Raw genomic sequence first — 24303 nt, 5'->3', positions numbered from 1 at the left:
AATTTTCATAGCTGTTGTCTGTATTTGCCTCATATTCTGATAATATCCTTTTTTGTTTTTGCAGCCAAACGACTTCTCCATCTCCCTGAAGGCGCAGAGCAAGAACAAGCATTTCAAAGTGCAGCTGAAGGAAAGCCTTTACTGCATTGGACAGCGCAAGTTCAACTCTATGGAAGAGCTTGTTGAACACTACAAAAAGGCCCCCATCTTCACCAGTGAGCAGGGAGACAAACTGTACCTGATCAAGGCCCTGGCCGCCTCCTGATCCCCCTGTTGCACACTTTCACACACACACACACACACACACACACCCACACCCACACTCACCCTCACCCACACATTCTAAACTGCATCCATATACAATATATACATACAGATACTTACATCAGAACACACACTAACATTTAAACTCAAAGCCTGAGGACTTAACACATCATCAGGACTTAAATGCCCGCTTTGTGAGCATTCCAAGAGGAGGTGTGGAAAAAGCACGGGAGAGACATGGAGGAACAGAGGGGGGAGACAAATAGACTATGGACTCCTGAGAGTTGACTACAGACCTCTTGGTCACCTATTTAAAATTATCCAGATGTGTTAGCTCATAGGCGATGCCATGTATTTCCACCTTGATACTATTAGATTTGCATTTAGTTTTCTTTTTTTTTCTGTTGTTGATAATATATAATCTTTTTAACAGTTTCTTTTTAAAATGTGATGATTTTTAACTGTATCCAATACACAACAACCACCCATATGAGGCATTTCTCAGATTCTAGAGGCTGGAGTTCTACATTTCAACTCATTTTTGTGTTGTCTGTCTTAACTCTTTCTTTATGGTTGTGTGGACGCGCTAATCCACAAACTCCTGCTAACTGCTAATCATGAATAAAAAATTAAGTGACCAAAATATATTTATTGATACAATTCTGTTAGGATCATGGTTGTAGAGATTGGATATCACACTGTGTATCTGTTTGTTTGAGGATACTTGGTCAAACCAGACATTTGTTTTTGTTCAACAGAACTGCTTGTCTCACATATTGCTGTATCCATATCATGTGAATGTTACAAAGCCGGGGCACCACACACTGTGGGGGGCTCAAAATGCCATGACTTTGCACGCATGCATGCAAACGAAACAGAATAGTGTTCAGCATCCTCACACCTTCACTCTTTTGAGAGAAATTGACAGTCCATGGAGAGTTTATCCTGGCATTTGAAGGCCGTGGCGAAGAGTCAAAAAGTGTTTTCCCCCTCATAGTCTGGAGACAGACAGCTGGCGTGTCTTCCCAGTGTTGCCAAAGGGGACTTTTCTCTTGAGGAAGGAGGGCAGTGGAGCTGACACACTGCGGCTTCCAATCACCCGCCAGTTCTGTGGAGCTGAGAGGGGAAATGGAGGGGCAGTCCAGAGGATGATGTCACTGCTCTTGAATTAGCGATCGCTGAAGGGAATGGAGAAGCTAGGGTCACCCAGGGGTCATGTTTGGGCGGTTGCATAGCATATACATCAAGCATGGAGCACGCCTTCTTCCTCACAATGGATTAGTACTAGTGAAAGAAATTCTTTCTATTTCGTGACATTTATGCATTCATTTCTGTGACTTATTCGTCAGAAAGCAAGCTTAAGTGTTGGTTAGGTCTCCTAGTTTTGTGTTTTCCATATTTATGGCCGACGTCAAGTTAGAATACAGTGCAACACATGGTTTATATTTACAGTAAATGTCTCTAGTGAATGGGTTATTTGTCGAGTGAGAATGGACCAAGTAGTTGTTTGGATCTGAACGTGAAGGGCAGCAACAAGAGTAGCAGCGCCTGCAATCAAGCTGCAGCGGCGTTGGCAGGGAGCCGCTCCAGCAGCGGGCTTAGGGAGATGATTACGATTCCTGCGATGATGAGTTCTCCAGCTGTGGCCAGTTGGACCTGAGCACACAGAGAGAGCCAGAGAGAGAGAGCGAGAGAGAGAGAGAGAGTAGAAGAGGGATTTCACAGTGGAGGAATGGAAAAATGGACCCTAAAAAACAAAGCAATGAATTAGGATCTTGGGAGGAGACTTGGGGAGAATCTATTCCGCTGGATCTGGAGTATCTGGAATACCGCTCCCAGTCATATTTGGGTGGGGATATGAACACAGGCCAATGCTGATGTATCACAGCGCAGAAGAAAAGCTTTTTGGGAGGTCAAACCAAGCATGAAAAAATCAGTCATGCCACAAAGAACACAAAACATGGGTGTGAACCTTTTTCTTTTTCTTTTTTTTTAATACCTTCTCTCCATTCCCCAGGTGACTGACAGCTATTCATAAAAGAGCTGAGTGTATTTTCTTTTGTTTTTTAGAGCCGAAAAAGATTTAATATAAACAGTAAAACATGATTTATGATGGCAAGCTCTACTTTAAGTCCAAAAAACTTAATTGAACTATGATTACACCTTGTGCAACCGTTTGTATATTAAAGAAATAACATTCCAGGATGAAAGGTCAGGGTGTCAGCAGGATTGGAAATGTTTTGATTTAACACACACACACACACACACACACCTGCTTTTTAAAGTGTAAATCACAGTATTGTTCATAATTATTTTAAAGTGGTTTTTGTTCATTTTGGGTCCCAAATCTATACAAAGATTAGTTTCAATTTTTTACCCATAATTCAACCATATTTGTGCCTGTGTTCTTTTCACTTTTGGTTTCTGTATCTGTCATCCAAGGGTTACAGGATTTATGTTACATGTCATTTTATTGCACCTGATCCCTGACTGTTGTCTTGGTGCCACGTCACAGACACTTTAAGCGAGATAGTGTTTTGCTTACGGTCATAACCAAATGCCATCAGCAACACACCTTTTTTTTCTTTTTTTTTTTAAAATTTCCTCCCCCAACTTCCAGTTCTGCAGCATTTTCAATATTACGCAGCATTAAAGTGACAAACGCCAACGCAACGTGCCCCAGTTCAAAGGATTTAAGAGGAGATTTTAATGTGCCTTCACAGCTTTCTGTCAACCAAAGGTTTAGAGTCCTCTTCTTTCTTTTTCTTTTCCTCAACCCCTTCTTCCCACTTCTCTTCTCACCGCTGTGTGCTATTTGGTTGAAGCTTTGCATGTGCGTCAGTTGAGTGTGATTAGTGAGCAATGTGCTGGGGGTGTCTGAAAACATCCTTATAGGGAAGGGTATTTCCTCATTGAACGCTCACTTTGTTAATGTAGGCTGAAAATGTCAATGTCACGTTTTTTTATTTTATTTTTTGTCATGCATAAAATGCCCATTAGTTGATATTGTGTGTAGTATCAAGTGACCTTACCATAGCTGATTTCATCAAGTATAACTCCTTAAGTGAACATTGAATGCCTAAATGTACAATATAAAAAATATGTGCTGATGTTCATTCAGAAACATAATCCCAGGTGTGATGTAATCATGACCTGAATCTCATGTATGAGCACCTCAAAGTAACGGTATCACATATTGTTGGTTGTGAAGAAACTGTCATGGTTTCCAAGGAAATAGTTTTTTTTAAATGTCTGTATGTATTTCATATAAGACTAGTGTAAGACATTCACTTTTGCAGTTTAGCCACTTAAATATGTAAAAAAAAAAATCTCAATACTTAAATGTTTTACTTGATATTCAAATACAGAACTACAGTATCTCCCTGCATAGATATTGTTATAAACTGGGATCTTTTTTCATTTTACACCAATGGAGGCCGCATGAGCAGAGCCTTGTAGATGTACAGAAAGGGTTTTAAATCAGCTTAAAAAGACATTAAAGTCAATTGAGGTAAATATTATCAAGAGATTGTTGATCAAACTGTTTTTCATGAACTACAGTGTGGCTGGAACTCTGTTTCCTGACTGCTAAACAAGACTGAGATAATCTAAAATCTACGATTTCTTGATAATATTCAGATCAAATGACCCGTGTTAACTTTGGTGCTTTTGTGCTGCTTACATTTCTATGGTGTTCTTTGTCTCACAAAGCTTTTTTTCTGTATGAGAGAGAGAGAAAGAGAGAGAGAGAGTGAAGAAAACAGATCCATGCTGTGGAATGATAAAAGGCAGTGCTGTGAAATTTAATGTCATGCTCTTAATACTGTTTTTACGGAGGGGAGATCGTCTTCAGGTGTAATAATTTAGAAGAGTTTATTAGAGTGTTCAAAAGACGTAATAAACGACATAAAAAATGATGCTGTGTTGTTTTTATGTGTGTGGGGAAGACAAAAGAAGCCAAATTGTGTTAAATGTTGATACTTTCACTTTCATTATGTCTCATTGCAGCATTTGACAGTATGTGAAAACTGCATTGATGCTGTTTCACATGTGCATTAGCTTTGCTGTGATGTGATTATAATGCAGCTTAAATGATGTGATGGAAAGCAGAGAATTCATGCTTCGGAGCAGCAGTGGTAGTTTTGTACGGTGCTTTTGCGCCACCTGGTGGTAATATATATTATTACATTTAGTGGCACCACCAGCATGCAGGCTCAAATTAAGTCTTCAACAAAACTCAAGTTAGATTTTGGTCAATTTATTTCAATCATTGTCAAAAAAAAAAGGTAATGTGATTGTAACTCTTTACAAAATATAGCAACGCCTAGTTCATTTGTGTCATTATATAGACAAGAATGAGACCTTTTAGTTCAAGCGTGCCCATTAATCACATCAATCAACTCAACTGTTGAAGTAGCACGCAGGACCTCATGAAGCACACGAAACAAAAGTGGGCTTGTGTTGTTGTTGCGTAACTTTTGGGCAATTCCAGCCAAATCTCACCAGTCTTACAGTAGCTGACCTTGGTTTGTTCCGGCGTCAGCTACAACAGAGCAGCAGGAACCGTCTCTTGAGCTTTACCAACTTTGGTCCTCATGCCAGTGGGTCCCCAGAAGATTCCCATAAGGCAAAACATTGTAAGTATCAGGAAATAAAAAATTGTAAAAAGACAAGCAACTTATTATATCATAGTATAACACAGCAAGCAATAATAATGTAGTGTTTATAGCTACAGGGAATGTCTTAGCCCTGCTGATATCCACCACAAAGTAGTTACTACTTATCACTGAATATTTCTGTAAGATAAAAAGTTATGGTTCTTGTCAGACATACAAAAAGCAAAGTGCAATAATTTACTTACAGTTTACAAAACCATTAAGTTTTAAGGCTTGATCAGTGAATCATTTCAAGTGCGGAGGAATATAATAGCAGAGACCCCTCTTCAGGGCAAGCCTGTAGATCTGCTCTACATAGTTGAAAAATATGCTGCTATCTGTGATCTGAGGGTGAAACAGACAGAGCTGGAAACATGAACGACTTCTCTTTTAGAAATAGAAGAAGTCAGACATTGCGGCAGGCAGATGGGTCATCAGCTGCATTCTGATCCACCAGTGTGGCTCCATGGGGTTGTATCTTGTGTAAGGCCTCTTGGACATGATAGCATCTGTGATGTCATCCAGGACGGGGGCCACTTCCTTCTGTCCACTATTGCAGTATGAGCGCATCAGAGACATATGTTGCTCAAAGTGGGTTTTCCCGTAATCCTCCTTCACATCTGAGGGCGCCTCATTCCACAGCTTGTTGGACGTGGTGGCCACAATGTCACGGGTCAGGATGCCGGTGGCCACAATGAAGTTCCCTGGTTCGATTATGGACACTTTTACTCCCCAGGTCTTCATCTCGTAGCGAAGGCAGTCAGTAAAAGCTTCCACGCCATATTTAGATACACAGTAAGGTGATCGCATGATGTTTCCCATCCTCCCGTACATACTGGCCAGGTTCACAACACGACCTGCAAAGATATAAGGATTTCATATTTCTCTGCAACCAATAGTAGCATATCTCTATTTCAAACACATACTGTATGTATATTATATATGATGATACAGTGACAGTTTCATGAAGCAATACCAGTTGTTAAACAAACTAAAGGGTCGAAGCTTCAAACTCGAAGTCTCCAGGTCCGTAGTTCAATTGGATTTAGACACATTTTGAACAAGAAGTTGGCCTGGAGCTGTGCTTGGCTTAGCGAATAACTGAACTACAACACTGTCTTCATGAGTCACTCATTGGCAGCTTATTAATGGAAGTTCACCACAAGGAATCCTAGTTTTTCAGTTGGCTAATGATAAATTTTCCCCAGGTTTTTTACATCTGCATATTCTAAAACATTGAATCACAATTTCTGTTTGCTTTTTGCAGCACTTTTAAAACACTCTACTACTTTATACTTGTGCTATGCTACTACTTCTGAATTGTCTTTTAAATGCCAGCTAAAATAGTGTCTTTTCTCTTGTTAAAGCAATTTGCAACTATAAAAGTTCCAAAAGTCGTGCTGATGGTAATTTTTTGTATTTTACTCAAACCTAGATACATTTATCTTTTTGTTTCTCCCCTTCATTGAGGTCAGAGGTCAGATACATAATTAAAGAAATGTGCGACAGAAACATAAAGTTATGAAATCACACTTATTGTTGGGAAAGGCTTTATATTTGTCTTTCAAATTCAGGCATGTTTGCATTGTTACCATTCCTCACAGAAATCATGAGACTTAAGTATTGGATAAACTACAACCTTTGTTTCCAAATGGGAATGCTAACTATGCTTATAATCCCTCACAAATAATCTTGAAAAAAAAGTTCTGTGACAAAATTAACCAAGTAAAATTCAAAATCAAAGGTGTCTGTCCCTTTAAGGATTTTTCAGTTTGCCACTATTGAGCTTGTTTATATGTCAGAGTGATAGTGTGTAGTAGTAATAACAGTGCGACCTTCCATGTGCTGGCTGACCTTTGGCCCTGCGGATTAATGGCAGAACAGCTTTGGTGACCCTGATGGTGCCCCACAAGTTGACCTCTGACACTTGCTTGTAGGTGTCCATGGACGTAAACTCTACTTCTCCAAATGTTGACACACCAGCGTTGTTTACAACCGCCCACAGACCTGAATCATGAACAGAGACAGGATGTAAAATGTGTGACTTAACACATTATCTTCTGTCAGAGTTAGTGCAGTATAGTTATTCACCTCTCTCTGAGTCTTCCAGGTTGTCTTTGATGTATTCCACAGCCTCGTTCACCTGCTCGTCACTGCAGACATCCAGCTGGACTACCTTCATGCGATCTGAATGAAATTCCTCCAGCTCCTTTGCACCCTCTCCATCTTTATCCTACAAGGATGACAAGTCTTTTCGGTTACACCAGCTCATAACTTTTACAAGATTCAAATCTAGATACATTTATCTTTTTGTTTTCTCCCCTTCTTTAAGGTCAGAGGTCAGATACATAACTGAAGCTACTTTATTTATCAGGATTTATCACATTTTTGTTTTAGACTGCCTGAGTGCCTACTGCAAAAATTGAGTGCATATGCAATCCCTACCTTTAGAAGACATCCAGCAAAGACCGTAAAGCCAAGTTTGTGCAAATGTTTGGCAAGCGCATGACCAAAACCACTGTCACAGCCAGAAATAAACACAGCTTTCCCCTTCACCTGCAGAGAACACAGAATACAGTTACGCTAGTCATTTTTTCCACAAGAGAAGCATTCAAATATTTACAGGAGAACCATGAGAAAGCTCACATACCCTTATAGCTGTAGCAATATAATATAAACTTTAACTGCAACACTTCACTATTTATTTATAGTAATATTCTTATTGTTAATACTCGGTGGTAGAAACACTGAACTTAAGTACAATTTTGAGGTATCTGTACTTGAGAATTTCCATTTGTTGCTACTTTATACTTCCACTCCACTATATTTCAGAAGTAAATATTGCACTTTCAGGTACACTACATTTATTTGAAAGCTTTAGTTACTTTTCATATGAAGATTTGACACAATGGATAATATAACAAGCTTCTAAAATACAACACATTGATGAAGATGAAACCAATGGTTCCAACCTTTTTGGCTTTTGATGTCTTACAAAAAGCAGTGTGTAGTCAGGTCACATTTCAGATGCCTATGAGTTGTTAACAGCTCCACCAAATAATGATTTTCTCCTCTGAACTTCTCACATGGTTTCATTTCAATAAATGTTCAAATAGCCTAGCTAATCCAATATAGGCTAACCATGTTTTTTTCCCTTTCCTCTCCCATTAATCATCTCAGATTTACCTGGTGACCCTTTAGAGGGGGCCGAACCCTAGTTTGGGAAACACTTGACTAAACTAGCGAACTGTAGCCTATAGGCTATAGAAAGGTGAAACTAGCTCCACCTCCAGCAGCTATAATAACACACTGACGCTTCAGTATTAATAATCTAATGGTAATAAAATATTAATCATAGAGACATAGAGTCATCCCTGCTTGTAAATAAGTATGTTTGCATTGCTGTGTTGGTATTTTTACTTAAATGACAGATACCTCGGCAACACACTGATGCGTCAGTATCAATCATCCAATGATGTATTTTATAATAGATCAGCCAAAACGATGGAATGAGTACTTCGACTACTGATGGTATTTCTATAGTTTCACATCAGGATTTTCCTATGCATTACTTACGTACATACGTTGCTGTATTGGTACTTTTATTTAAGGATCGGAGTACTTCTCCTGTAGTATATTACGTATATTAATTTAAAAAAAGTTACGTAACATAATAAAACACTGCTGTGACATTCGCACCCCTCTACCGTGTGACAAAGGTCAATAATTCCTGTTCGTGTTGGAAATAATAGTCCATACTGTAATCTTACCTCCACCAATCCTCTGGGTATACGAGGCGTCGCAACATACAACACAAAAACTAAATACAACAAAACTATGCACTCAGTTACACTCGTCTCCGGTAATCCAAACATCCTCATCACTGCATTCAGGAGAGCAGGCAGTCCAAAACCCAACACAACAGTCAAAAAAACTGAAAATGACACCAGAAGGACCACTCGGAACATGGGCAGCGGGGCCATCTTGACAGAAATGGTGTGTGTTTACTTTCCCGGCGGAGGGATCTACATTGACCACGGCCGAGGGATCTGCATCGTCCACCGCGGAGGGATCTACGTCGACCACCGCGGAGGAATCTGCGTCGTCCACCGCGGTGGTCGTGTCACGCTTCCTGTACCAAATCTCGAGAAATGTTTTGTATTGTATTATATATTATTATATGTAATGTATGTATTGTTTATTTTACTATAACGTGACCTACAAGACTTATTAAGTTATGTTGCTGTTGTATAGACGTCAACACCGAAGCCAATTTAATTGTCAGTAAGCTAACAGTATCCATACACTAACTTATAAGACGCACAGATAAAACTGAGTGTGATTTAAGTGTTTTGATTTTGTCAGCGTTGAAAACCCTTCTTGTTTATCTAATTTATTATGATTTATTCTCAGTCAGGTCTGGCTGTCAAGGGAACGGAAGCGAATCAGGAAAGAGTGACAGTGAAACCTCTTGCTTCGCCTATACTCTCTGGAAGATATTTTTTACTGATAGAAAAAATGTGCTTAGAAATTAAATAGGAGGCTTAATCAGAGGCACTTATAATGTTAGTTATCTTTTACAATGCATTTAGTATATGCTTTAAGTCAGATTTTTAAATTATGACTAAAATATGTTGCTAGTAGTGTTTTTGATCCCACCTGACATGGACTATTTCACAATAGGCACACTGTAGCCAAAGGGATTGGTTTTCTATTTGATGTCACTTCATCTACACAAACTTTAATATGACAAAGTTCTAGTGTTAACATGTAAAATAGTTCCAAGTTACTGTTGCCAAATATTACACACAGATATAACTTAAAAAGACATTATCCAGTGGTATCACAGAAAAACAAAACAAAAGAACAACTGAGCCAATTCAGTATTTTTAATGTTTCCAGATGCAAGTTTTTTGTTGTACAGCCAACATCCTGGTCAAGTAAAACGCCAGCAAAGTAAAAACCTAATCTACAGAAAAGGCGCTAGTCAAGAACAGATAGGATGACAGCAGTAGAGAGAGCAGTAGTGACACTAAAGGCACATAGGGTTTAGTGTTCAGTATACATATGGCTCCATGACCATACTAGGTGGCCTTCAGAAGTGCTGTAAACATGTTTTTCCATCTATGTAGTAGAGGCTGTTTCAATTCAAAAGTAAGAGATATTAACTTCTGAGAAATGAAAACATTAAAGCTCAGAAGAATACTAGATGACTGCATAGTAAAAAAAAAAAATTAAAGGAAAAATGAAGAATGTACATGTAAGAACTGTGCAAACCTTAGTCACACAGATATAAAGACCCAGTTCAACTCTTGTTGCCATCTCATCTTTCCAAAAAGAGCATTATGAACATGAACAATAACAAAGTGTTTAATGCAAATGAATTTATGTTTTAAAATCTTGCTTGACCTTCCTCACAGTGTAGTAATGACAGACTTGCATAGATAATATATAGTATTTAACCTTTCACCTCACATTATAACATTGCCATCTTTGGAGTGTGGAGGGGGTAGTGCTGGTGAAGGGAGAGATTCAACTCATTTCTGGTTCAGAAAAATTTATAGGAAGGAAAAAATGCAACCTGTTTTACAGTATTTTCTCGAAAGACCTGTGGTGACTGTTTGTTGAACTGCAAATGCTCTTCTGATATCCTGCCACATTCCTTATTCATTTGAGGAAATTGTCAAGCTTTCGCTTGATATTGTCAAATGAGTCCATTCCCATGTAGTCTGCCTGACCTTGCTCCCATTTCTGCTTCCTTTCTTCTGAGGAGATCTGGAACTGCTGGGATTGGACTGCATGTGTGTGTGAAGAGTTGCTCTCCTCATGCTAAAAAAACATTTTTGTAAAGCACAAAAGAAAGAGAAAGAGAGAAAGAGAGAGAGAGAGAAAGAGAGAAAGAGAGAAAGAGAGAGAGAGAGAGAGAGAGAGAGAGAGAGAGAGAGAGTTTTAAGTATTATTAGTATTAGTATTAATGAATGACAAGAGATACAAACAGAATGCACTCAATTGTTTTTGAAAGCGTTGAACTTGCCATACGTAGCCTTTCCAAATTAATGGCTGCAGGAGACACACGCAAAAGCTCTGGTGTAATTTTAGATTGAGATTAGCATTAGCATTAAACAAAGAGCCAACAAACAGTTGACTGTTATGGCGGGAAACCAAAGCCTTTTTTTACCATACCTTTCCTCCACTCTCAAAAATGATCTTGTCACTTTGCTCACTTTGCTGGAACTTTATCGGTTCAATAGGAAGACTGTTGGAAATGGGCTAAATCATCCAGAGCAAAAGGGAATCAAAATAAAAAGATGTAAAGTATAATTTAAAGTATAACAAAAGAAAACACTTATGTAACAGGAACATTGCACACTTGTATATAGTATCAGGAATTTATGTATATTGCAGATTTATATAATTGCTGATTATTTTACACAGAGATTGTATTTTATTTTATTTTTTATTTATTCTTTATCACTTTCACCATTAGGAGGCGACTGCTGAGTCAATTTTGAATTTCTCCCTAGGGGGATCAATAGAGATACCTTACCTTACCTTATTTCCAAGCATACTTTCCTGCATTCACAATGAAAGTGTTAAAATCAACTCGAGAATGGTTTTCTTTTTAAACAGAGTGAGATAACCAGGACACCATAGTCAACAAATAGGTCACTTGTGATTGTTTAAAAATTTGTAAAGATCTCAAATAATTGTGACAACAGAAATCTTAAAGCAGTCATTCTGATTACCAGTGATTTTTTTTAAGATTGTATATTGACTGCATGTTAATCCATCAATAAATCTGTTGACTTTCTTGCTAGCCAGCCATATGAAAGTGATATTATAAAAAGGTAAATCCAGGATTTTTATTATTTTTTTTTACACAATTTGACTGTTTTGACTGCATGTGTAAATGTGTAAATACAGGACTACTGGTCCTGCCAAACAAATGTGATGTTGGTTCACCTCAACAACTCCAGAGTGGAAAGGTTTGTTTCCATATTGCTCCTGCAGCATGGGCACCACGGTGCCCGAGTACAGAATCCACCAATCCAGAAGGAAGCTGGGGTGTGTGGTGGCCTCATGCACACTCCCTACAACCTGTTTGGATTTGGCGTCAAATGTGCAACTCCATGGCTTGGTCTTCCCTAGGAAATGGACCACCTTGGCATTGCCACCATATCTGAAATGAGAAACAAAGTAAATGTAGTTAAGAACTTAAACCTAAATAAAAAACTGAAATAATTTGCCTCCTTTAAAATTGTAGTTCCAGGTTATATAATTTGCTGGAGGAAATATACTGTGAATGTTATCTATTACATTAGCTTGCAAAACATTTTGGGTTTTTTCCCCCCATCAAAAGACTGATTTGCGTCAGAGCTTGTGCACACTACATAAACAATACCTGTACTGTCATAACATCCAAGTCACACCAAACAGAGTAAATTGTAATAATATGCACAAAATAACAATCATATATGATGTTACAGTATTTATTTAAGCCTATGAAGGGACAAGAAAAAATGTTTTACATTTTAGATTTAAGGCTATTTTACTACTTTTAAGAACCTGCAGGTGCTCTGTGTTTGAAACCAGAAAAAAAGTTTGAAAAACCTGTATTGTGTAATCATCTGTATTAAACAAAATGTGACATAACAAGGGCGAGGAGAACAGAAAGTTTGTGCCTACATGTTGCTGGCAAATAATAACTATCATATATGATGTTGCAGTATTTATTTAAGCCTATGGAAGGGACAAGGAAAAATGATGACCTTTGTAAACAAACTAAGAATTACATTTTAGATTTAAGCCTATTTTAATACTTTTAAGAACCTGCAGGTGCTCTGTGTTTGAAACCACAAAAAAAAGTTTGACAAACCTGTATTGTGTTATCAGCTGTATTAAACAAAATGTGACATAACAAGGGTGAGGAGAGCAGAAAGTTTGTGCTTACATGTTGCTGGCAAGTAGAAGTAGATGTTTATCATGAACCACACCCTAATATCAAAATGTATTCTCATTGCTAGAATACAATTAAAAAAGAAAAGCTTTTGCATTCAAAAAAAAGTAGTACATGTTTATACAAGTCATTTCAATCAGAGTTTTAGATAAGATCTGCTGTCTCACAAGAACATTAAAAAATGTGAGATTAATTTTGAAAATTATCTATCATCTATCAAAATCAGCAGTTTTATAAAAACAAACACACTGGCTCAATGGATGTAAATAGAAGTGTTGATATGAGGCTGTACTTTGTGTTTTTGTATTGTTCTGCATTGCTTAAAAAAGATGTTTCTACTAGAAATGCTGCCAACTCCATATTGATTTCTTTTTAGTACCGGCAAACCACATGCTCACACAAATAAACCTGAATCTGGTCCTGTGGGATTTGTTTTCTTGTCTAAGTCAGACTCACAAGTACTATTGCTGACAACTGTCAACAAGTAAATACATGTTCATCATCCATGCCATCCTGATTTGGTTGCCAAGAAATGCCAAACCTAAGACTTTGTTGATGAGGTTTCTTTCTATCAGGAGACAGGTTCTGATGCAATAAAAGTGGGAGGGGGACAGGGGGGCTTAAGACAGAGTACACAATGACCAGCCCTGGTGGCAAACATAAAAGGTCTTTAAATAAACTGCCCTATTTTGGGATTTGGTATCAGCTGTTGGGAGCTCAGGGTGGAAATCCAACCCAGAGCTCAGGCCTGCTGGGGGACGCTACGGCAGAGCCCCTGGAATCTTCCTGCTCGTCTCCCTCGTAACCTGATGTCATATCACCGTGTGACTACACATTCATGTGATAGCGTATCTGCTTACACCTTGACTTTACAGGCTACAGATTTCAGTCACATTGACAAACTCTCTGCTGTAGTACAACTGTTTTTTGAAGGATATAGTAGCTTAAAAACAGTAGAAACACATCAAGATATGTTCAAAGTCACACCTCTAACTACTGTGTAAAATGCTGCTTCTTTTTTTTTTTTTTTTTTAGAAACATGACCTCATCAGTAGACTAACACTTACTGCTTGAATGCTGGAAGGTACGTGTAGATGGCTATGCTGCTGAGGTTGTAGATGAAAGGGAGGTGTTTTGATATGTCAGCTGTTGCCCAGTCCCCGAAGAAGCCATTCAAAACACCTTGGTCTCCTCCTGCAACACAGAAGAAGACATTTTAAAAAACAAATCAATACTCCTAATGATTAAGAGTAATTCTCTATGAATCTGCAGTTTCAGAAAAGTCCATCAGATGTGATTCAATTCTGTGAAACCACTTTCAGCAAATAATCTCTCAATACTTTTACAAACAACTTTTTCCATCTCAGATTTTTTCTTTAGTTTTGCTAGAGTTGACTTACAGTGTAGATCCATATGCACATTACACCACCTGTTTTATTTGTTTGGCTCAATCAGATATGGTGCCTAAGATGATTCTTAAGCCTCTCTAAAAAACCCATAAGCAGCATTTCAAGACCGCCACTTCATAAATACATTCAACCCCCGTTTAAAAAACAACCTTTTGTTAATGGGTGGTACTCATCAAGAAGAGAAAGAACATTTCCTCAATTGCACATGGTGGCCTCAGAGCCAACTTACCTTACGCAATGCAGCTTGTGGAATACTTGGACAGGTTTAGTGTATAACTAGATAGCTTTTCCTCTTTCAGTGAAGCTAAGTGAGAGTGAAGTCAAATGATCTGCACACCTGGCACCTTACATTGGTCTACATTACTAAGCAATTCCCTGAAAAGACAAGATGTTAGAGATAGAGCTAGATTTCCTTCTTTTGATCCCTTCTTGAGTTGCTTTTTTAAAATCATCTGATGTCCTAGAAAGCATTGGTGGTTTGCCTCAACTGCTAAAAGCATATCATAGTAAGTGATACATGTCCCTTTAACCTTCTGTGCAGCTACTGTGATCACAATAAAGCTATCCGGTGCACATGATGTATAGACTATGTGTGTCATATACATTACTGCTGACACCCTTCTCTCCACTGATGGCAAAATATCAAAGATCGGTGTCTTGCGGCAACGCCCACGGGTATATATATATATATATATAGGCCTATAGGAAAGCTTGGCTAATCTCCACAATGTTGAGGATTTATTTGACTGATATTTCACAATGATTGATTGCCCGCTGATGGTTCACTGACCACACTAATACTCAATTTCAAACAGGAAGCTGCAGTACCCATAGCCTGTTAATAGATAGCTGTGCTAGTGTGAGTGCTCTATTGTGTATTACCTCCTTCATATTGTGATATGTCATCAATGAAGCTAAATTATTCAATTCTGGTCTAGGGCCAAGAAGCGCATATTGAATGCAAGACCACACATTATGCTGTCTTTTAACTTCTACACCAACGCAATGTTGAATTATCTAAACTCTTAGTGAAAACCACTAATTAATTTATTTTTAATTAAAAAACCCCCCAGAGTGAATTCAAATGTTGAAGGAACTTGTAACTATTACTGTTATCACAGTGCTTGTGATGCTAAATGAGATATTGGCAACACAGCTAACAATAGCAATGTCTATACTCATCCAATGCCGAGGAGGCATTCATAATTTGAATGTTGTGTTGTCAACAGCCAGGGGTGTTGTCAGTTAGTGTTTTATGGCAACTACTACCATCCTTCATGTCACTAATTTACCCAGAGTCAGTGAAAGCAGCATTATTTTATGTTTTTTGGCCACTTGGGGCCAACAGAACAAGCTGTAAATACAATCAATCAAGTTTTTTTGTCAAATGTGATCATATAAAAAAGGTACAATCACAATAAAATGTAATCCAGCCAGTTCCTGTAAGTTGTTCATTAAAAACGGGTGCAAAGCCTTGTTACAGGGTTTCAGGACCTTGTGGTCCTGTTCGGTGCCCTTTTTCGTACAAGGCAATGATGTTATCCGTCAGAACACTGTTAACGGTGCAGGAGTAGCAGTTCCTGATTATTTGAGAGGATACCCAGAATTTCATAAAGCATTGGAGACCTGCCTAAGTTGTGCCATCAGCAAACTTGATGATGGTGTTGGAGTTGACAGTGGCTACACATTCATATATGAACAACGCTTTAAGCAGTGGGTTAAAGCGCAGCCCTGCCTACCCTCACCACCTGGGGTCTGCCCATCAGCATGTCAAGGATCCCAATGCATTGTAAAGTGTTTAATCCCAGGTCCTTGAGCTTTATGACAAATCTGGAAGGAACTATAATAAACACTGACCTGAGGTCAATTAAAAACAATCTCACATATTACCCTTTCTTGTCCCAGTGAGAAAGGGTGGTGTGGAGGATGTGTATATGGCATCTTCCATTGATCAGTTGGGAGGTGTAGTGGGTCCAGTGCACTGGGTAGTGAGGAGCAGATGCAATCCTTGACCAGCCATTCAAAACACTTCATTACTACAGAAGTGACTGCCAGTGGGCGCTGTGTCATTCAGGCAGGCTGGTCTCGTTTCCTTGGGCACAGGAATGATGGTGAACTTGTAGAAGCATGTTAGTATGACAGGCTGAGCCAGGGACAGGCTGAATATCCTTGTGAACACTAGCCCTAGTGCATCAGCATAAAGTTTGAGGGCCCACCTACTGATACCATGTGGTTCTGTTGCATTCTTGGTGATCACACGCTTGAAAAGGCCTCCTGATGTCATAATCAGAAAGGATGATGGGTGTGAAAGGTGCCTGAAACCAAGCATAAAAATCATTTAGCTCTCTTGCTAGAGATGCATCACCACTTGACAAAGGAAGGAGCAAGTCAATTCCGTTGGTACAAATTGTGGTTTGTATTTGATTGACAATAACTCCCAATCAGGTGAGCAGGAATGGGATAGCATTTTAATATTGCCACTGTCATACCAGTCCTTATTCACCATAAACCACATGCCTGCTCCTTTTTTTTGCCAGACTCCTCAGTTCTGTCAGATTCGTATAAAGAAAAAGAATCACCTGGTTGAATTACGCTGTCCGGTATTCCAGGATTTAGCCACGTTTCAGTGAAACAAAGGACATTTCAGTTACTCATATCCCACTGAAAACGGATGCAGGCATGGAGGTTGTCCAGCTTATTATTCAAAGCCTGTAGATTAGCTAGCAGGATCCTTGGCAGAGAAGATCCCTTGGCCTTGGATTGTAGCTGGTATCTAATCCCTGCATGTTTACCTCGGCGTTGCCTCCGATGTTGAGATGGATGCCGAGGTGGAAGCAGAAATGGTCTTGCTTGTCTGTTTGGTTGTGATCTTAGTTGGTGTTTAACCCCTCCACCTTTTACATTTAAAAACCTCGATTGGCCAGGTAGCAGAGTTGGCAGGAGAAGAGTTAAAGTGGTGAGTTTCCCTATCCTGATGAGTAACTTGTAATCATATGTTATTGTTGTACAATATTATTCACAATAAATTCAGCCAATATTGTAAAAATAAACATATGCATACATTTAGCAGGGTTAACGGAAAGGTAACTGGATAGGTCCACCTTCTAAAACGAACAACAATGTCATGTCATCACCAATTAATGTTGATATGGCAAATGTTTTTATAAGCATGTTTTTGGTCTTATCCAACACACAAGGTAGTTACAAACCGTGCCCATCTGCTGTTTGGTGCTAGGCATGTAGCATAAAGAGGCTTTATCAGACATGTTTTTTGCTGAAAACAGCTGCCTAATGCATCTGATGACAGTGCTGAGAGTGATTCAGAACAGAACAATTGCGGAATGGCGGAAAAACAAAAACAATTTGATGAAAGCTAAAATGTCCTGTAGAGCTGGGTACATTTGATCCATCAGAAAAACTAATAAGTGCGGCATTAATCCTCATCACTCAAATTCAAAATTCAAGTCCAATGAAATGTTTTATTTTGATATGACCTGACTTCATAAAGCATTTTTATATAATAAACAAAATATTCCTCAGGCAGATTCCAGTCTGCACACACCCACACAGGCTAATCGGCCTTAAGTGAAAACACCTGTGTGAGTGCATCCAAGACAGTTACTGTTAGAGCTCCTTCTGATTTTGGATCAGCTTCTACAATTCCTTACATTTTAAATTTGGTCATACTATGGGTTTAAGATGATTTGACAATGAATGCAATGCACTGTATTATATGTTCATGACAAAGGCTTGACATCAAATATCTTCTTTTGGTTATTGACAAAATGTATCATAGTATCAAGTACCAAAAAAAAAATTAGTTAGATTCGCTATAAAAAATTATATTTTCAAAGTAAGGTATCAAAAGATTACATTATCTGGGTATTGGCACTGACACTCTGGTAATGACTAAGCAGAGTCCTATTAGACTACTCAACTTTAAATAATACAGCTAGACAAGTATTTAAAATCTTTTCTCTGAGCTGGTTACTTGAAATAGCATTGGCCTCTGGGTTAGCATTCGTTTTTAAACTTGCACATGAGTTCAGGATCCCGAGGCCCAACTGGAGGGCTGGACAGCCACTCATCCTTGCTCAGTTTGGCTAATTTAGAACTGGGGCAGCCCTTGTCATGGCGGTGGCTTACATAAACACAGAACTTAGCAGACAGTTTGGGGTGCAGGGAAACATTTGATGTGAACTAGGTCGACAGTTACACTATAAGTGTTTCACTAGATCTGAATTGAGCCATGTCATCTCTGTAACATCATAAACTTTGCAACTGACCACCTGATTCAAAACCACCAGAACACTAAGTTCTGACACAAGCTCATTGACTATTCATGTGGAATTGCCTCACCTACTAACCATTTATTAAGTCACTGGACTGACACAAAATGAGACATTGTTGGTATTTAACTTTAACATGTAGAACAGAACTGTCAGCCACAAACCACAGACTGTACAGTTTAAAATAACACACATAGCTGCTGTTTGTCTGAACTCACAACCTCCACTGGGGATTTCAAAACTTAATATGGGGCCGGGTATCTTCATTTTGAAGGGATGAACAGAGCTCAGCAAGAATGTGCATCTAACTCTGCCAGTTTGTCTTGGCAGCAAATGGTACTGGAACCACAGATGCAGAAATACAGCCTTCTGGGTTCCACCACCACTTGTTGTCTTTTCCTAGATTTTTTTATTTATTTATTTATTTTTTTTAAATATGATCCATCATGTGCAGAGAGGCAAAGGGCTGCATGTGTACATGATGTATTCTCCATACTAGAGTGGAACAGAAATGCTAAAGGTCAAAGCAACTTCAACTCATACCCCAGTGAACATGAAAAGACCCTCCATGGCTATAAATAAGACAGCTTTACCCATTAGCATGCCGTCAGGCAGACAGACTCAGGCATTACATTTAAATATTAAGTGTAAAAATATAAATCATATGACCAATTATTTGAACTTACAATGAGAATCCTTTCCTGCAAAAATTAAGACAATACCGTCTTTTGTCTGTGGTTGTAATTGTGATGGCAGACAGGCAAGATTTCTGCCAACAACCACTTATGGCTGCTAGAATGAGTCGGCATTTGAAAGCATTGGCCACTATTAAGCACACTAATTGGTTTTTCCATTGAATTCTGTCTGGCGAAGTTTCTTTCAAAGTATCAGTTAATATCCACTAACAAGGACAAGCCAAAGCCCTACTGTAACATACTTCCTGTTTTGTTTATTCCACAACTGTTTGCTTTGTTTACTGTCATTCTTTGAGGTCACACCACCCAGAGAAAACTAGGATTTTAATTGGAGGTTGAATGGTATAATTTTCGTCACTGATTTTAGCATAACATAGACATGAATGTGAATATTTATTCCTGATCTTGGGAATAATTATTTTATAAAATCAGCTTTTGGAGAATCTATAAACAGCTTCATCTGTGAATGGAGTTGGCTCATTTGTCATCCTGTGATAACAGATCAGATCTGGTCAAGACCATGAGATGCAGTTGATAGGACGGCAAAAAGTTAGGATCTTAAATTATGATTATTTTGTCAAAATACAGATATGTCATAATTTATGCTGGCGGATGAGTAACTAGAAATTGCAGTAAAGAAATACAATTTAAGTCAAGATATGTTTGAGGTCATTTTGGAGACAAACAAACTGTGTCTGAATTGCACACTTCCACCAAAGAGAACTAACAAGTTTATTTTTCAACCCTAAAATGTCACTTTCTGTACCTATCTTGACTACTTTTCAAAAATATTTCTTTATGTTAAGTGTTCATTGATTTCCATTTCAAAAACATAACCTCACATGTTTATAATCTCAAATTAGAAAATACTTTTTGTGATTTGTTTGCCTTATTTAACTGCAGTTAAAATCAAGGTTGACAGGAGTAGGACACTGTCAGAGAGGAGAACAAGTGGTAACCTATTAATATATGTGTGATACATCAACATATTATATAATATTATATTACATAATTGTTTGTGTAAAAAGTTTTCAAGTCCCAGGTTCAGGTTACATTTGCTAGTAAGTGCATATCAAAATGTATGTGAAGCTCAACTCAGGTGACCTAGTTGTATCCTTAAACAAGTGTTTAAAAAAGGACATAAAGCAGACTATGAATGACTCTTTCTGTCATGATAAAATATTTACAGGATACTTTTAGAATGTTTCTTTAAGAAATGGCAATAGGTGAATCAAGTGTTGAGTGATGACTCAGCCAGCTGTAACTTTTTCTGGAAAGCAAAGGTGGTAAAATCTGCAGTATATGAGAACCACAGAACCCCATAGGTCTTGACCAGTGATCTTTTCAGCTGATGATTTGAGAAGAGCTGTTCAGTAAACCTGATATGGAGCCAAAATGACAACCACAATTCAGTTACAGTACGCCTCACCGAAGGGAGTTTTTGAATGTCAACTGGTGCTCTGTGCATAACAGGGCCTCTCAAATTTAACCTCCACCCCACCCCAGCAAGCCCCTGAGAATAACTCAGCAGAGCTAGATGGTCTGTGACAGGAGAGCCTTGTCTCCAGGCACCGGGCTCGATAAAGGCCTTACTTACAGGAAAAGATAAACAAGCCTGGTTTAACATCATGTTACCAAGAACTCAATGTTACTCAAGGAAGGTCAAACCCTAAATGTTTGAGTACTGACTGAAAAAGACTGCTGACATCAAAACTTAACAAGTGGTTAACCAGAAATACTTGCAGCTCTAGACCTTTTAAATCCTTCCTCTTCCCTGCATTTAGCATTGAAATGTTAAAAGTGTATTCTGTGGAAAAGCTGTGAATCTCACATTTGAAAAGCTGGAAATAGAGAATGGTGAGCATTTAGCATCATAAATTACTTGAGTGATTCATTTCTTTTGGCTGACTGTCTCAGCATCAAACAGAGTAGTTAATATGAAAAAGGTACGCATGTCCCTCTTGGCTTACCGTCAAAGCTGCCGTGTTCTGTACAGTACTGAAGCAGTTTGCCATAAGTCTCCACAGAGGGACGAAAAACAAACACACCAGAGTTGAAGCAGTCGGGCCAGCCAGGGTCGGGAGCAGCTGACAACTCTTCTCTGTCAAACAGCTCATCTATATTTGAAAGCACCTAGGATGCAGACGCAAATAAATACAAACATGTTTACACAACTTTGGTTGGAGCACAACAAGAAATATCTTGAACTTTTCGTAAAGTCTCACCAGTGTGTCTGCGTCCATGAAAACACACTTGGAGTAATGTGTGAGGGTCCAGCAGTGGAGTTTGGTGTAGGTGACACCAAGGTCGGGCCTCTTCATCATAGCCAGGTGTGCCGTGTCGCCACTGTCCAACACGTCCACCACTCTCACCTCATCAAAGATCCTCTTCAGCACAGACCTAATGGATCATAAAACTATGCAGTGATTCACCATTACCCATCAAGGTGGAAACCACGATGCAACCATAATGCTACAGGGCGCGATTGTGAAATGTTGTGCCACTGGTTGGAGATAAGGTTTCTTACTGGCAAGGCTCTGACACTTGCGGGCCGATGAGGGCAACCAGCTTCTTGGATGTGTTGTGGTTGCGCAGGGACTTGCCCAAAACCATGGCTCCTTTAGCATAGTTGTCATTGGTAGCCAACGTCACAAAAGCCTGGTCTGTAGAGGAAAGAAACACATTCAGGGTTAGAGTGGACCTTCTTACACTATTAAACGTATTACAACAGTTGCTTTTTTGATGATGTAATGTGACTGTATGTACCTCTAAAAAAAAACAAATCTGGTGTGTTTACTGTCCATCTTGCTAAAACTCTTAACCATGGTGCTGGAAAGTCAAACATTTGACCATAAATTGATAAATCCTTCAATGTGGTAAATTTATCTCAAATTAGACATGTATGTCGTGTTCAAAGATTGTCTAACTTTGGCTGCTATACACTTATTGATCTTCTTCCCTTCACAGAAATAAAAACTTTGGCAACATCCTTTGAACTTGCTGCATTTCAGGACATAAGTACAACATGTACAGTAAGTGGAACAGCACCAGTAGCACAGCGAGTGCCAAACAGTGAGCTCCAACCAAGAAATTTGATTTTCTGAGTCTGAAAGAAGCCTTTGTTATTTGACTGCTTTGACACTGAAGCATGAATTTTACCATTGTTGTTTTAGATGCTTGATCATTTCTTACTGACATTAAACTCCACTCTATCTGTGCTGCAAATGCTTCACAATCTGTCACATCTTTGTCAACTAGGTTTTCTGCACGAAAAAATTAAGACTGAATACTTCCAATACTTCACTGTGAGCTGAATTTTCACAAGTGATAGGCTCTGGCCTCTGTGGCACATTTCACACTTGTTTTAAGAAAAATACCCCATTAAATACCCAGTACCCGATTAAAATGTCTCGTTAGAGTGAATTTTATTGCCACCACCTCTAACAGCAGGGAGGAAAATCTGTCAGCTACCTGCCAAGTCATGTCTCCGAACAATGACTTGCCTGTGAGTGGACATATAAAATGAGATGACGAAATCAGCCTTGGCAGCTGGGAAGGTTGTGTGACTGTGGCATGAAGGCCAACATGAATCCCTACTGGATCGTATACTGTACCCCCTTGTTGCAGTGCTACTGATAATGAGCAAAGACAGCACAACAGCAGAATGTATAAAATGTTAACAAGCTTTAAATTTCTCTAATTTAGGGCCAGCCACTGTAGCCAGGAAAAGCTGTTCTGTGTCAGTGCCTGGCCTGCCCACAGCTAGTGCCACACCTCCTTCCCCTCACGCCCCCTTTTCAATTGGTACACCAGGGCTGTAGTATTTATACATGAAGTTAACAAGAAACACATGATAAAAAAGCTTAATAAAGAAAGGAATTAGTCCAACCACAGCTCATGATCGGCGAATTCAGAATACAGGCACCTTTTCCACTGGGTTGGAGTTGCAGTAAGATTTTTACCACAAGTGCAGGTATTTTACGGAAGATAATATACATTTACAGTGGTGCCCAAACTAAGGTCCTGGGACCAGGGTAAGCCACTAAAAGAGGTTCAAAATGATCTCTGTAAAATGATGAACCTTGCTGTTAGAATTTGTCACACTGTGACTGTGAAAACTGTTTAAAACTAAGTTTTGAATCCCCTTCTGCAGCATTTATATGTTTCCCCCCTTGTTTTCCTCTCAATGACACGTGCTGTAGCAGTGGACCACTGGTGGTCAAATGAAAAGGACATTGTGTTATATCTGTCATATATGGTAATCATATTTCTGACACATTATATGCCTTGGAAAAAGTCTCTGCTCACGAAAGGCTTCGGCCAATCAATCATTACAAAACCAACGTCAGAAACAGTCCGAGATTCAAGGAAGGCTGTCACCGACAAACATCATGACGCAATGACATTTAATGCCACATTAGTTCTAACTTTCTGCTTCAGTCATTTTTTCCTAAAGTCAACATTTAAAACTTTACAAAACACGTTTCTAGCATGTATGTAGCGTCTCAGTGATAGCGGCTGCGCAGAATCGGGTTACTTAAAATGTTAAAAGGTTACATACCAGCCATGACTGAAGAACAGAAGTCGAAGCTACTTTGTAGCCTGGACTCGAAGACACGGCTGCTTTGCGTGGAGAAAAGGACTGACTAAATATACAGAGGTGGATTTATACCAGTATGACAGTAGCGAGGCGCAGCGTCATGTGACGGTCTTCAAGCACCCACCTGCTCCCTACATGAGCCTCCCCACACACACACACACACACATACACACACACACCCAGTGGTTCAGAGAGTTCAGCTACATTCAAGTCCATTTCAAGGATTCAGTGTAAATGTGGAGGTAAAGTTCATGTTTCTTTAGATTTATTCTTTGTTTTCGGTGGTCGCTTTTTTGTAACTAATCTCAAGGAAACACATCCAAAACTTATCTGGAGTCCGAAATGATTTTGCATGTCCCTAACAGGCATGACCTTTCAAACAACTGTCATGAACCTCGACTGACCGGTGTCATTTTTACTTATGGTGACAATGT

The 24303-nt window shown here is 39.0% G+C and overlaps 3 protein-coding genes across 6 annotated transcripts in view; 1 reads left to right on the top strand and 2 right to left on the bottom strand.

Annotated features, from left to right (window-relative positions):
* nck1b (NCK adaptor protein 1b) overlaps positions 1-4181 on the top strand; it is a 28165-nt gene extending 23984 nt beyond the window's left edge. For all 3 annotated transcript variants that reach the window (XM_053342614.1, XM_053342615.1, XM_053342616.1), the window contains one exon: positions 65-4181. In XM_053342614.1, the coding sequence (XP_053198589.1) occupies positions 65-265 (201 nt within the window). In that variant the 3' untranslated portion in view covers positions 266-4181. The remainder of the gene's footprint in view (positions 1-64) is intronic.
* bdh1 (3-hydroxybutyrate dehydrogenase, type 1) lies at positions 1788-8902 on the bottom strand. Of its 2 annotated transcripts, XR_008323776.1 has the most exons (6): positions 8690-8902; positions 7365-7475; positions 7011-7152; positions 6774-6926; positions 4787-5776; positions 1788-1920 (listed from the first exon to the last, which is right to left on the bottom strand). XR_008323776.1 is itself a non-coding variant. In XM_053342619.1 (5 exons), the coding sequence occupies exons 1-5, from the start codon at positions 8900-8902 to the stop codon at positions 5310-5312; spliced, it is 1086 nt and encodes a 361-aa protein (XP_053198594.1). In that variant the 3' UTR covers positions 4224-5309. The 2 variants fall into 2 exon arrangements, 1 of the variants encoding a protein (XP_053198594.1); XM_053342619.1 differs by lacking the exon at positions 1788-1920 and having other exon boundaries at positions 4224-5776.
* An 892-nt stretch (positions 8903-9794) lies between these two features.
* Positions 9795-23960, bottom strand: LOC128382622 (glycogenin-1-like). The gene is made up of 7 exons (XM_053342620.1): positions 23831-23960; positions 21797-21932; positions 21495-21669; positions 21240-21402; positions 13944-14070; positions 11883-12099; positions 9795-10748 (listed from the first exon to the last, which is right to left on the bottom strand). The coding sequence occupies exons 1-7, from the start codon at positions 23835-23837 to the stop codon at positions 10587-10589; spliced, it is 987 nt and encodes a 328-aa protein (XP_053198595.1). The 5' UTR covers positions 23838-23960; the 3' UTR covers positions 9795-10586.
* Between the last annotated feature and the right edge of the window lie 343 nt (positions 23961-24303).

Source organism: Scomber japonicus, chromosome 21, assembly GCF_027409825.1.
Source record: "Scomber japonicus isolate fScoJap1 chromosome 21, fScoJap1.pri, whole genome shotgun sequence".
Taxonomy (NCBI): Eukaryota; Metazoa; Chordata; class Actinopteri; order Scombriformes; family Scombridae; genus Scomber; species Scomber japonicus.
This window is presented reverse-complemented; position numbering and strand designations above follow the sequence as displayed.

Bases quoted from the DNA above. Each gene is read 5' to 3' on its own strand.
- bdh1 (XM_053342619.1), bottom strand. From the start codon at position 8,902: ATGGCCCCGCTGCCCATGTTCCGAGTGGTCCTTCTGGTGTCATTTTCA. The intron at 7,476-8,689 runs GTAAGATTACAG...TGTTCTCTGCAG, and splicing joins TACCCAGAGGATTGGTGGAG to GTGAAGGGGAAAGCTGTGTT. The intron at 6,927-7,010 runs GTGAATAACTAT...TTCATGATTCAG, and splicing joins CCTGGAAGACTCAGAGAGAG to GTCTGTGGGCGGTTGTAAAC.
- LOC128382622 (XM_053342620.1), bottom strand. The intron at 21,670-21,796 runs GTAAGAAACCTT...ATGATCCATTAG, and splicing joins CAAGTGTCAGAGCCTTGCCA to GTCTGTGCTGAAGAGGATCT. The intron at 10,749-11,882 runs GTGAACCAACAT...ATGTTTTTTTAG, and splicing joins TCCACTCTGGAGTTGTTGAG to CATGAGGAGAGCAACTCTTC.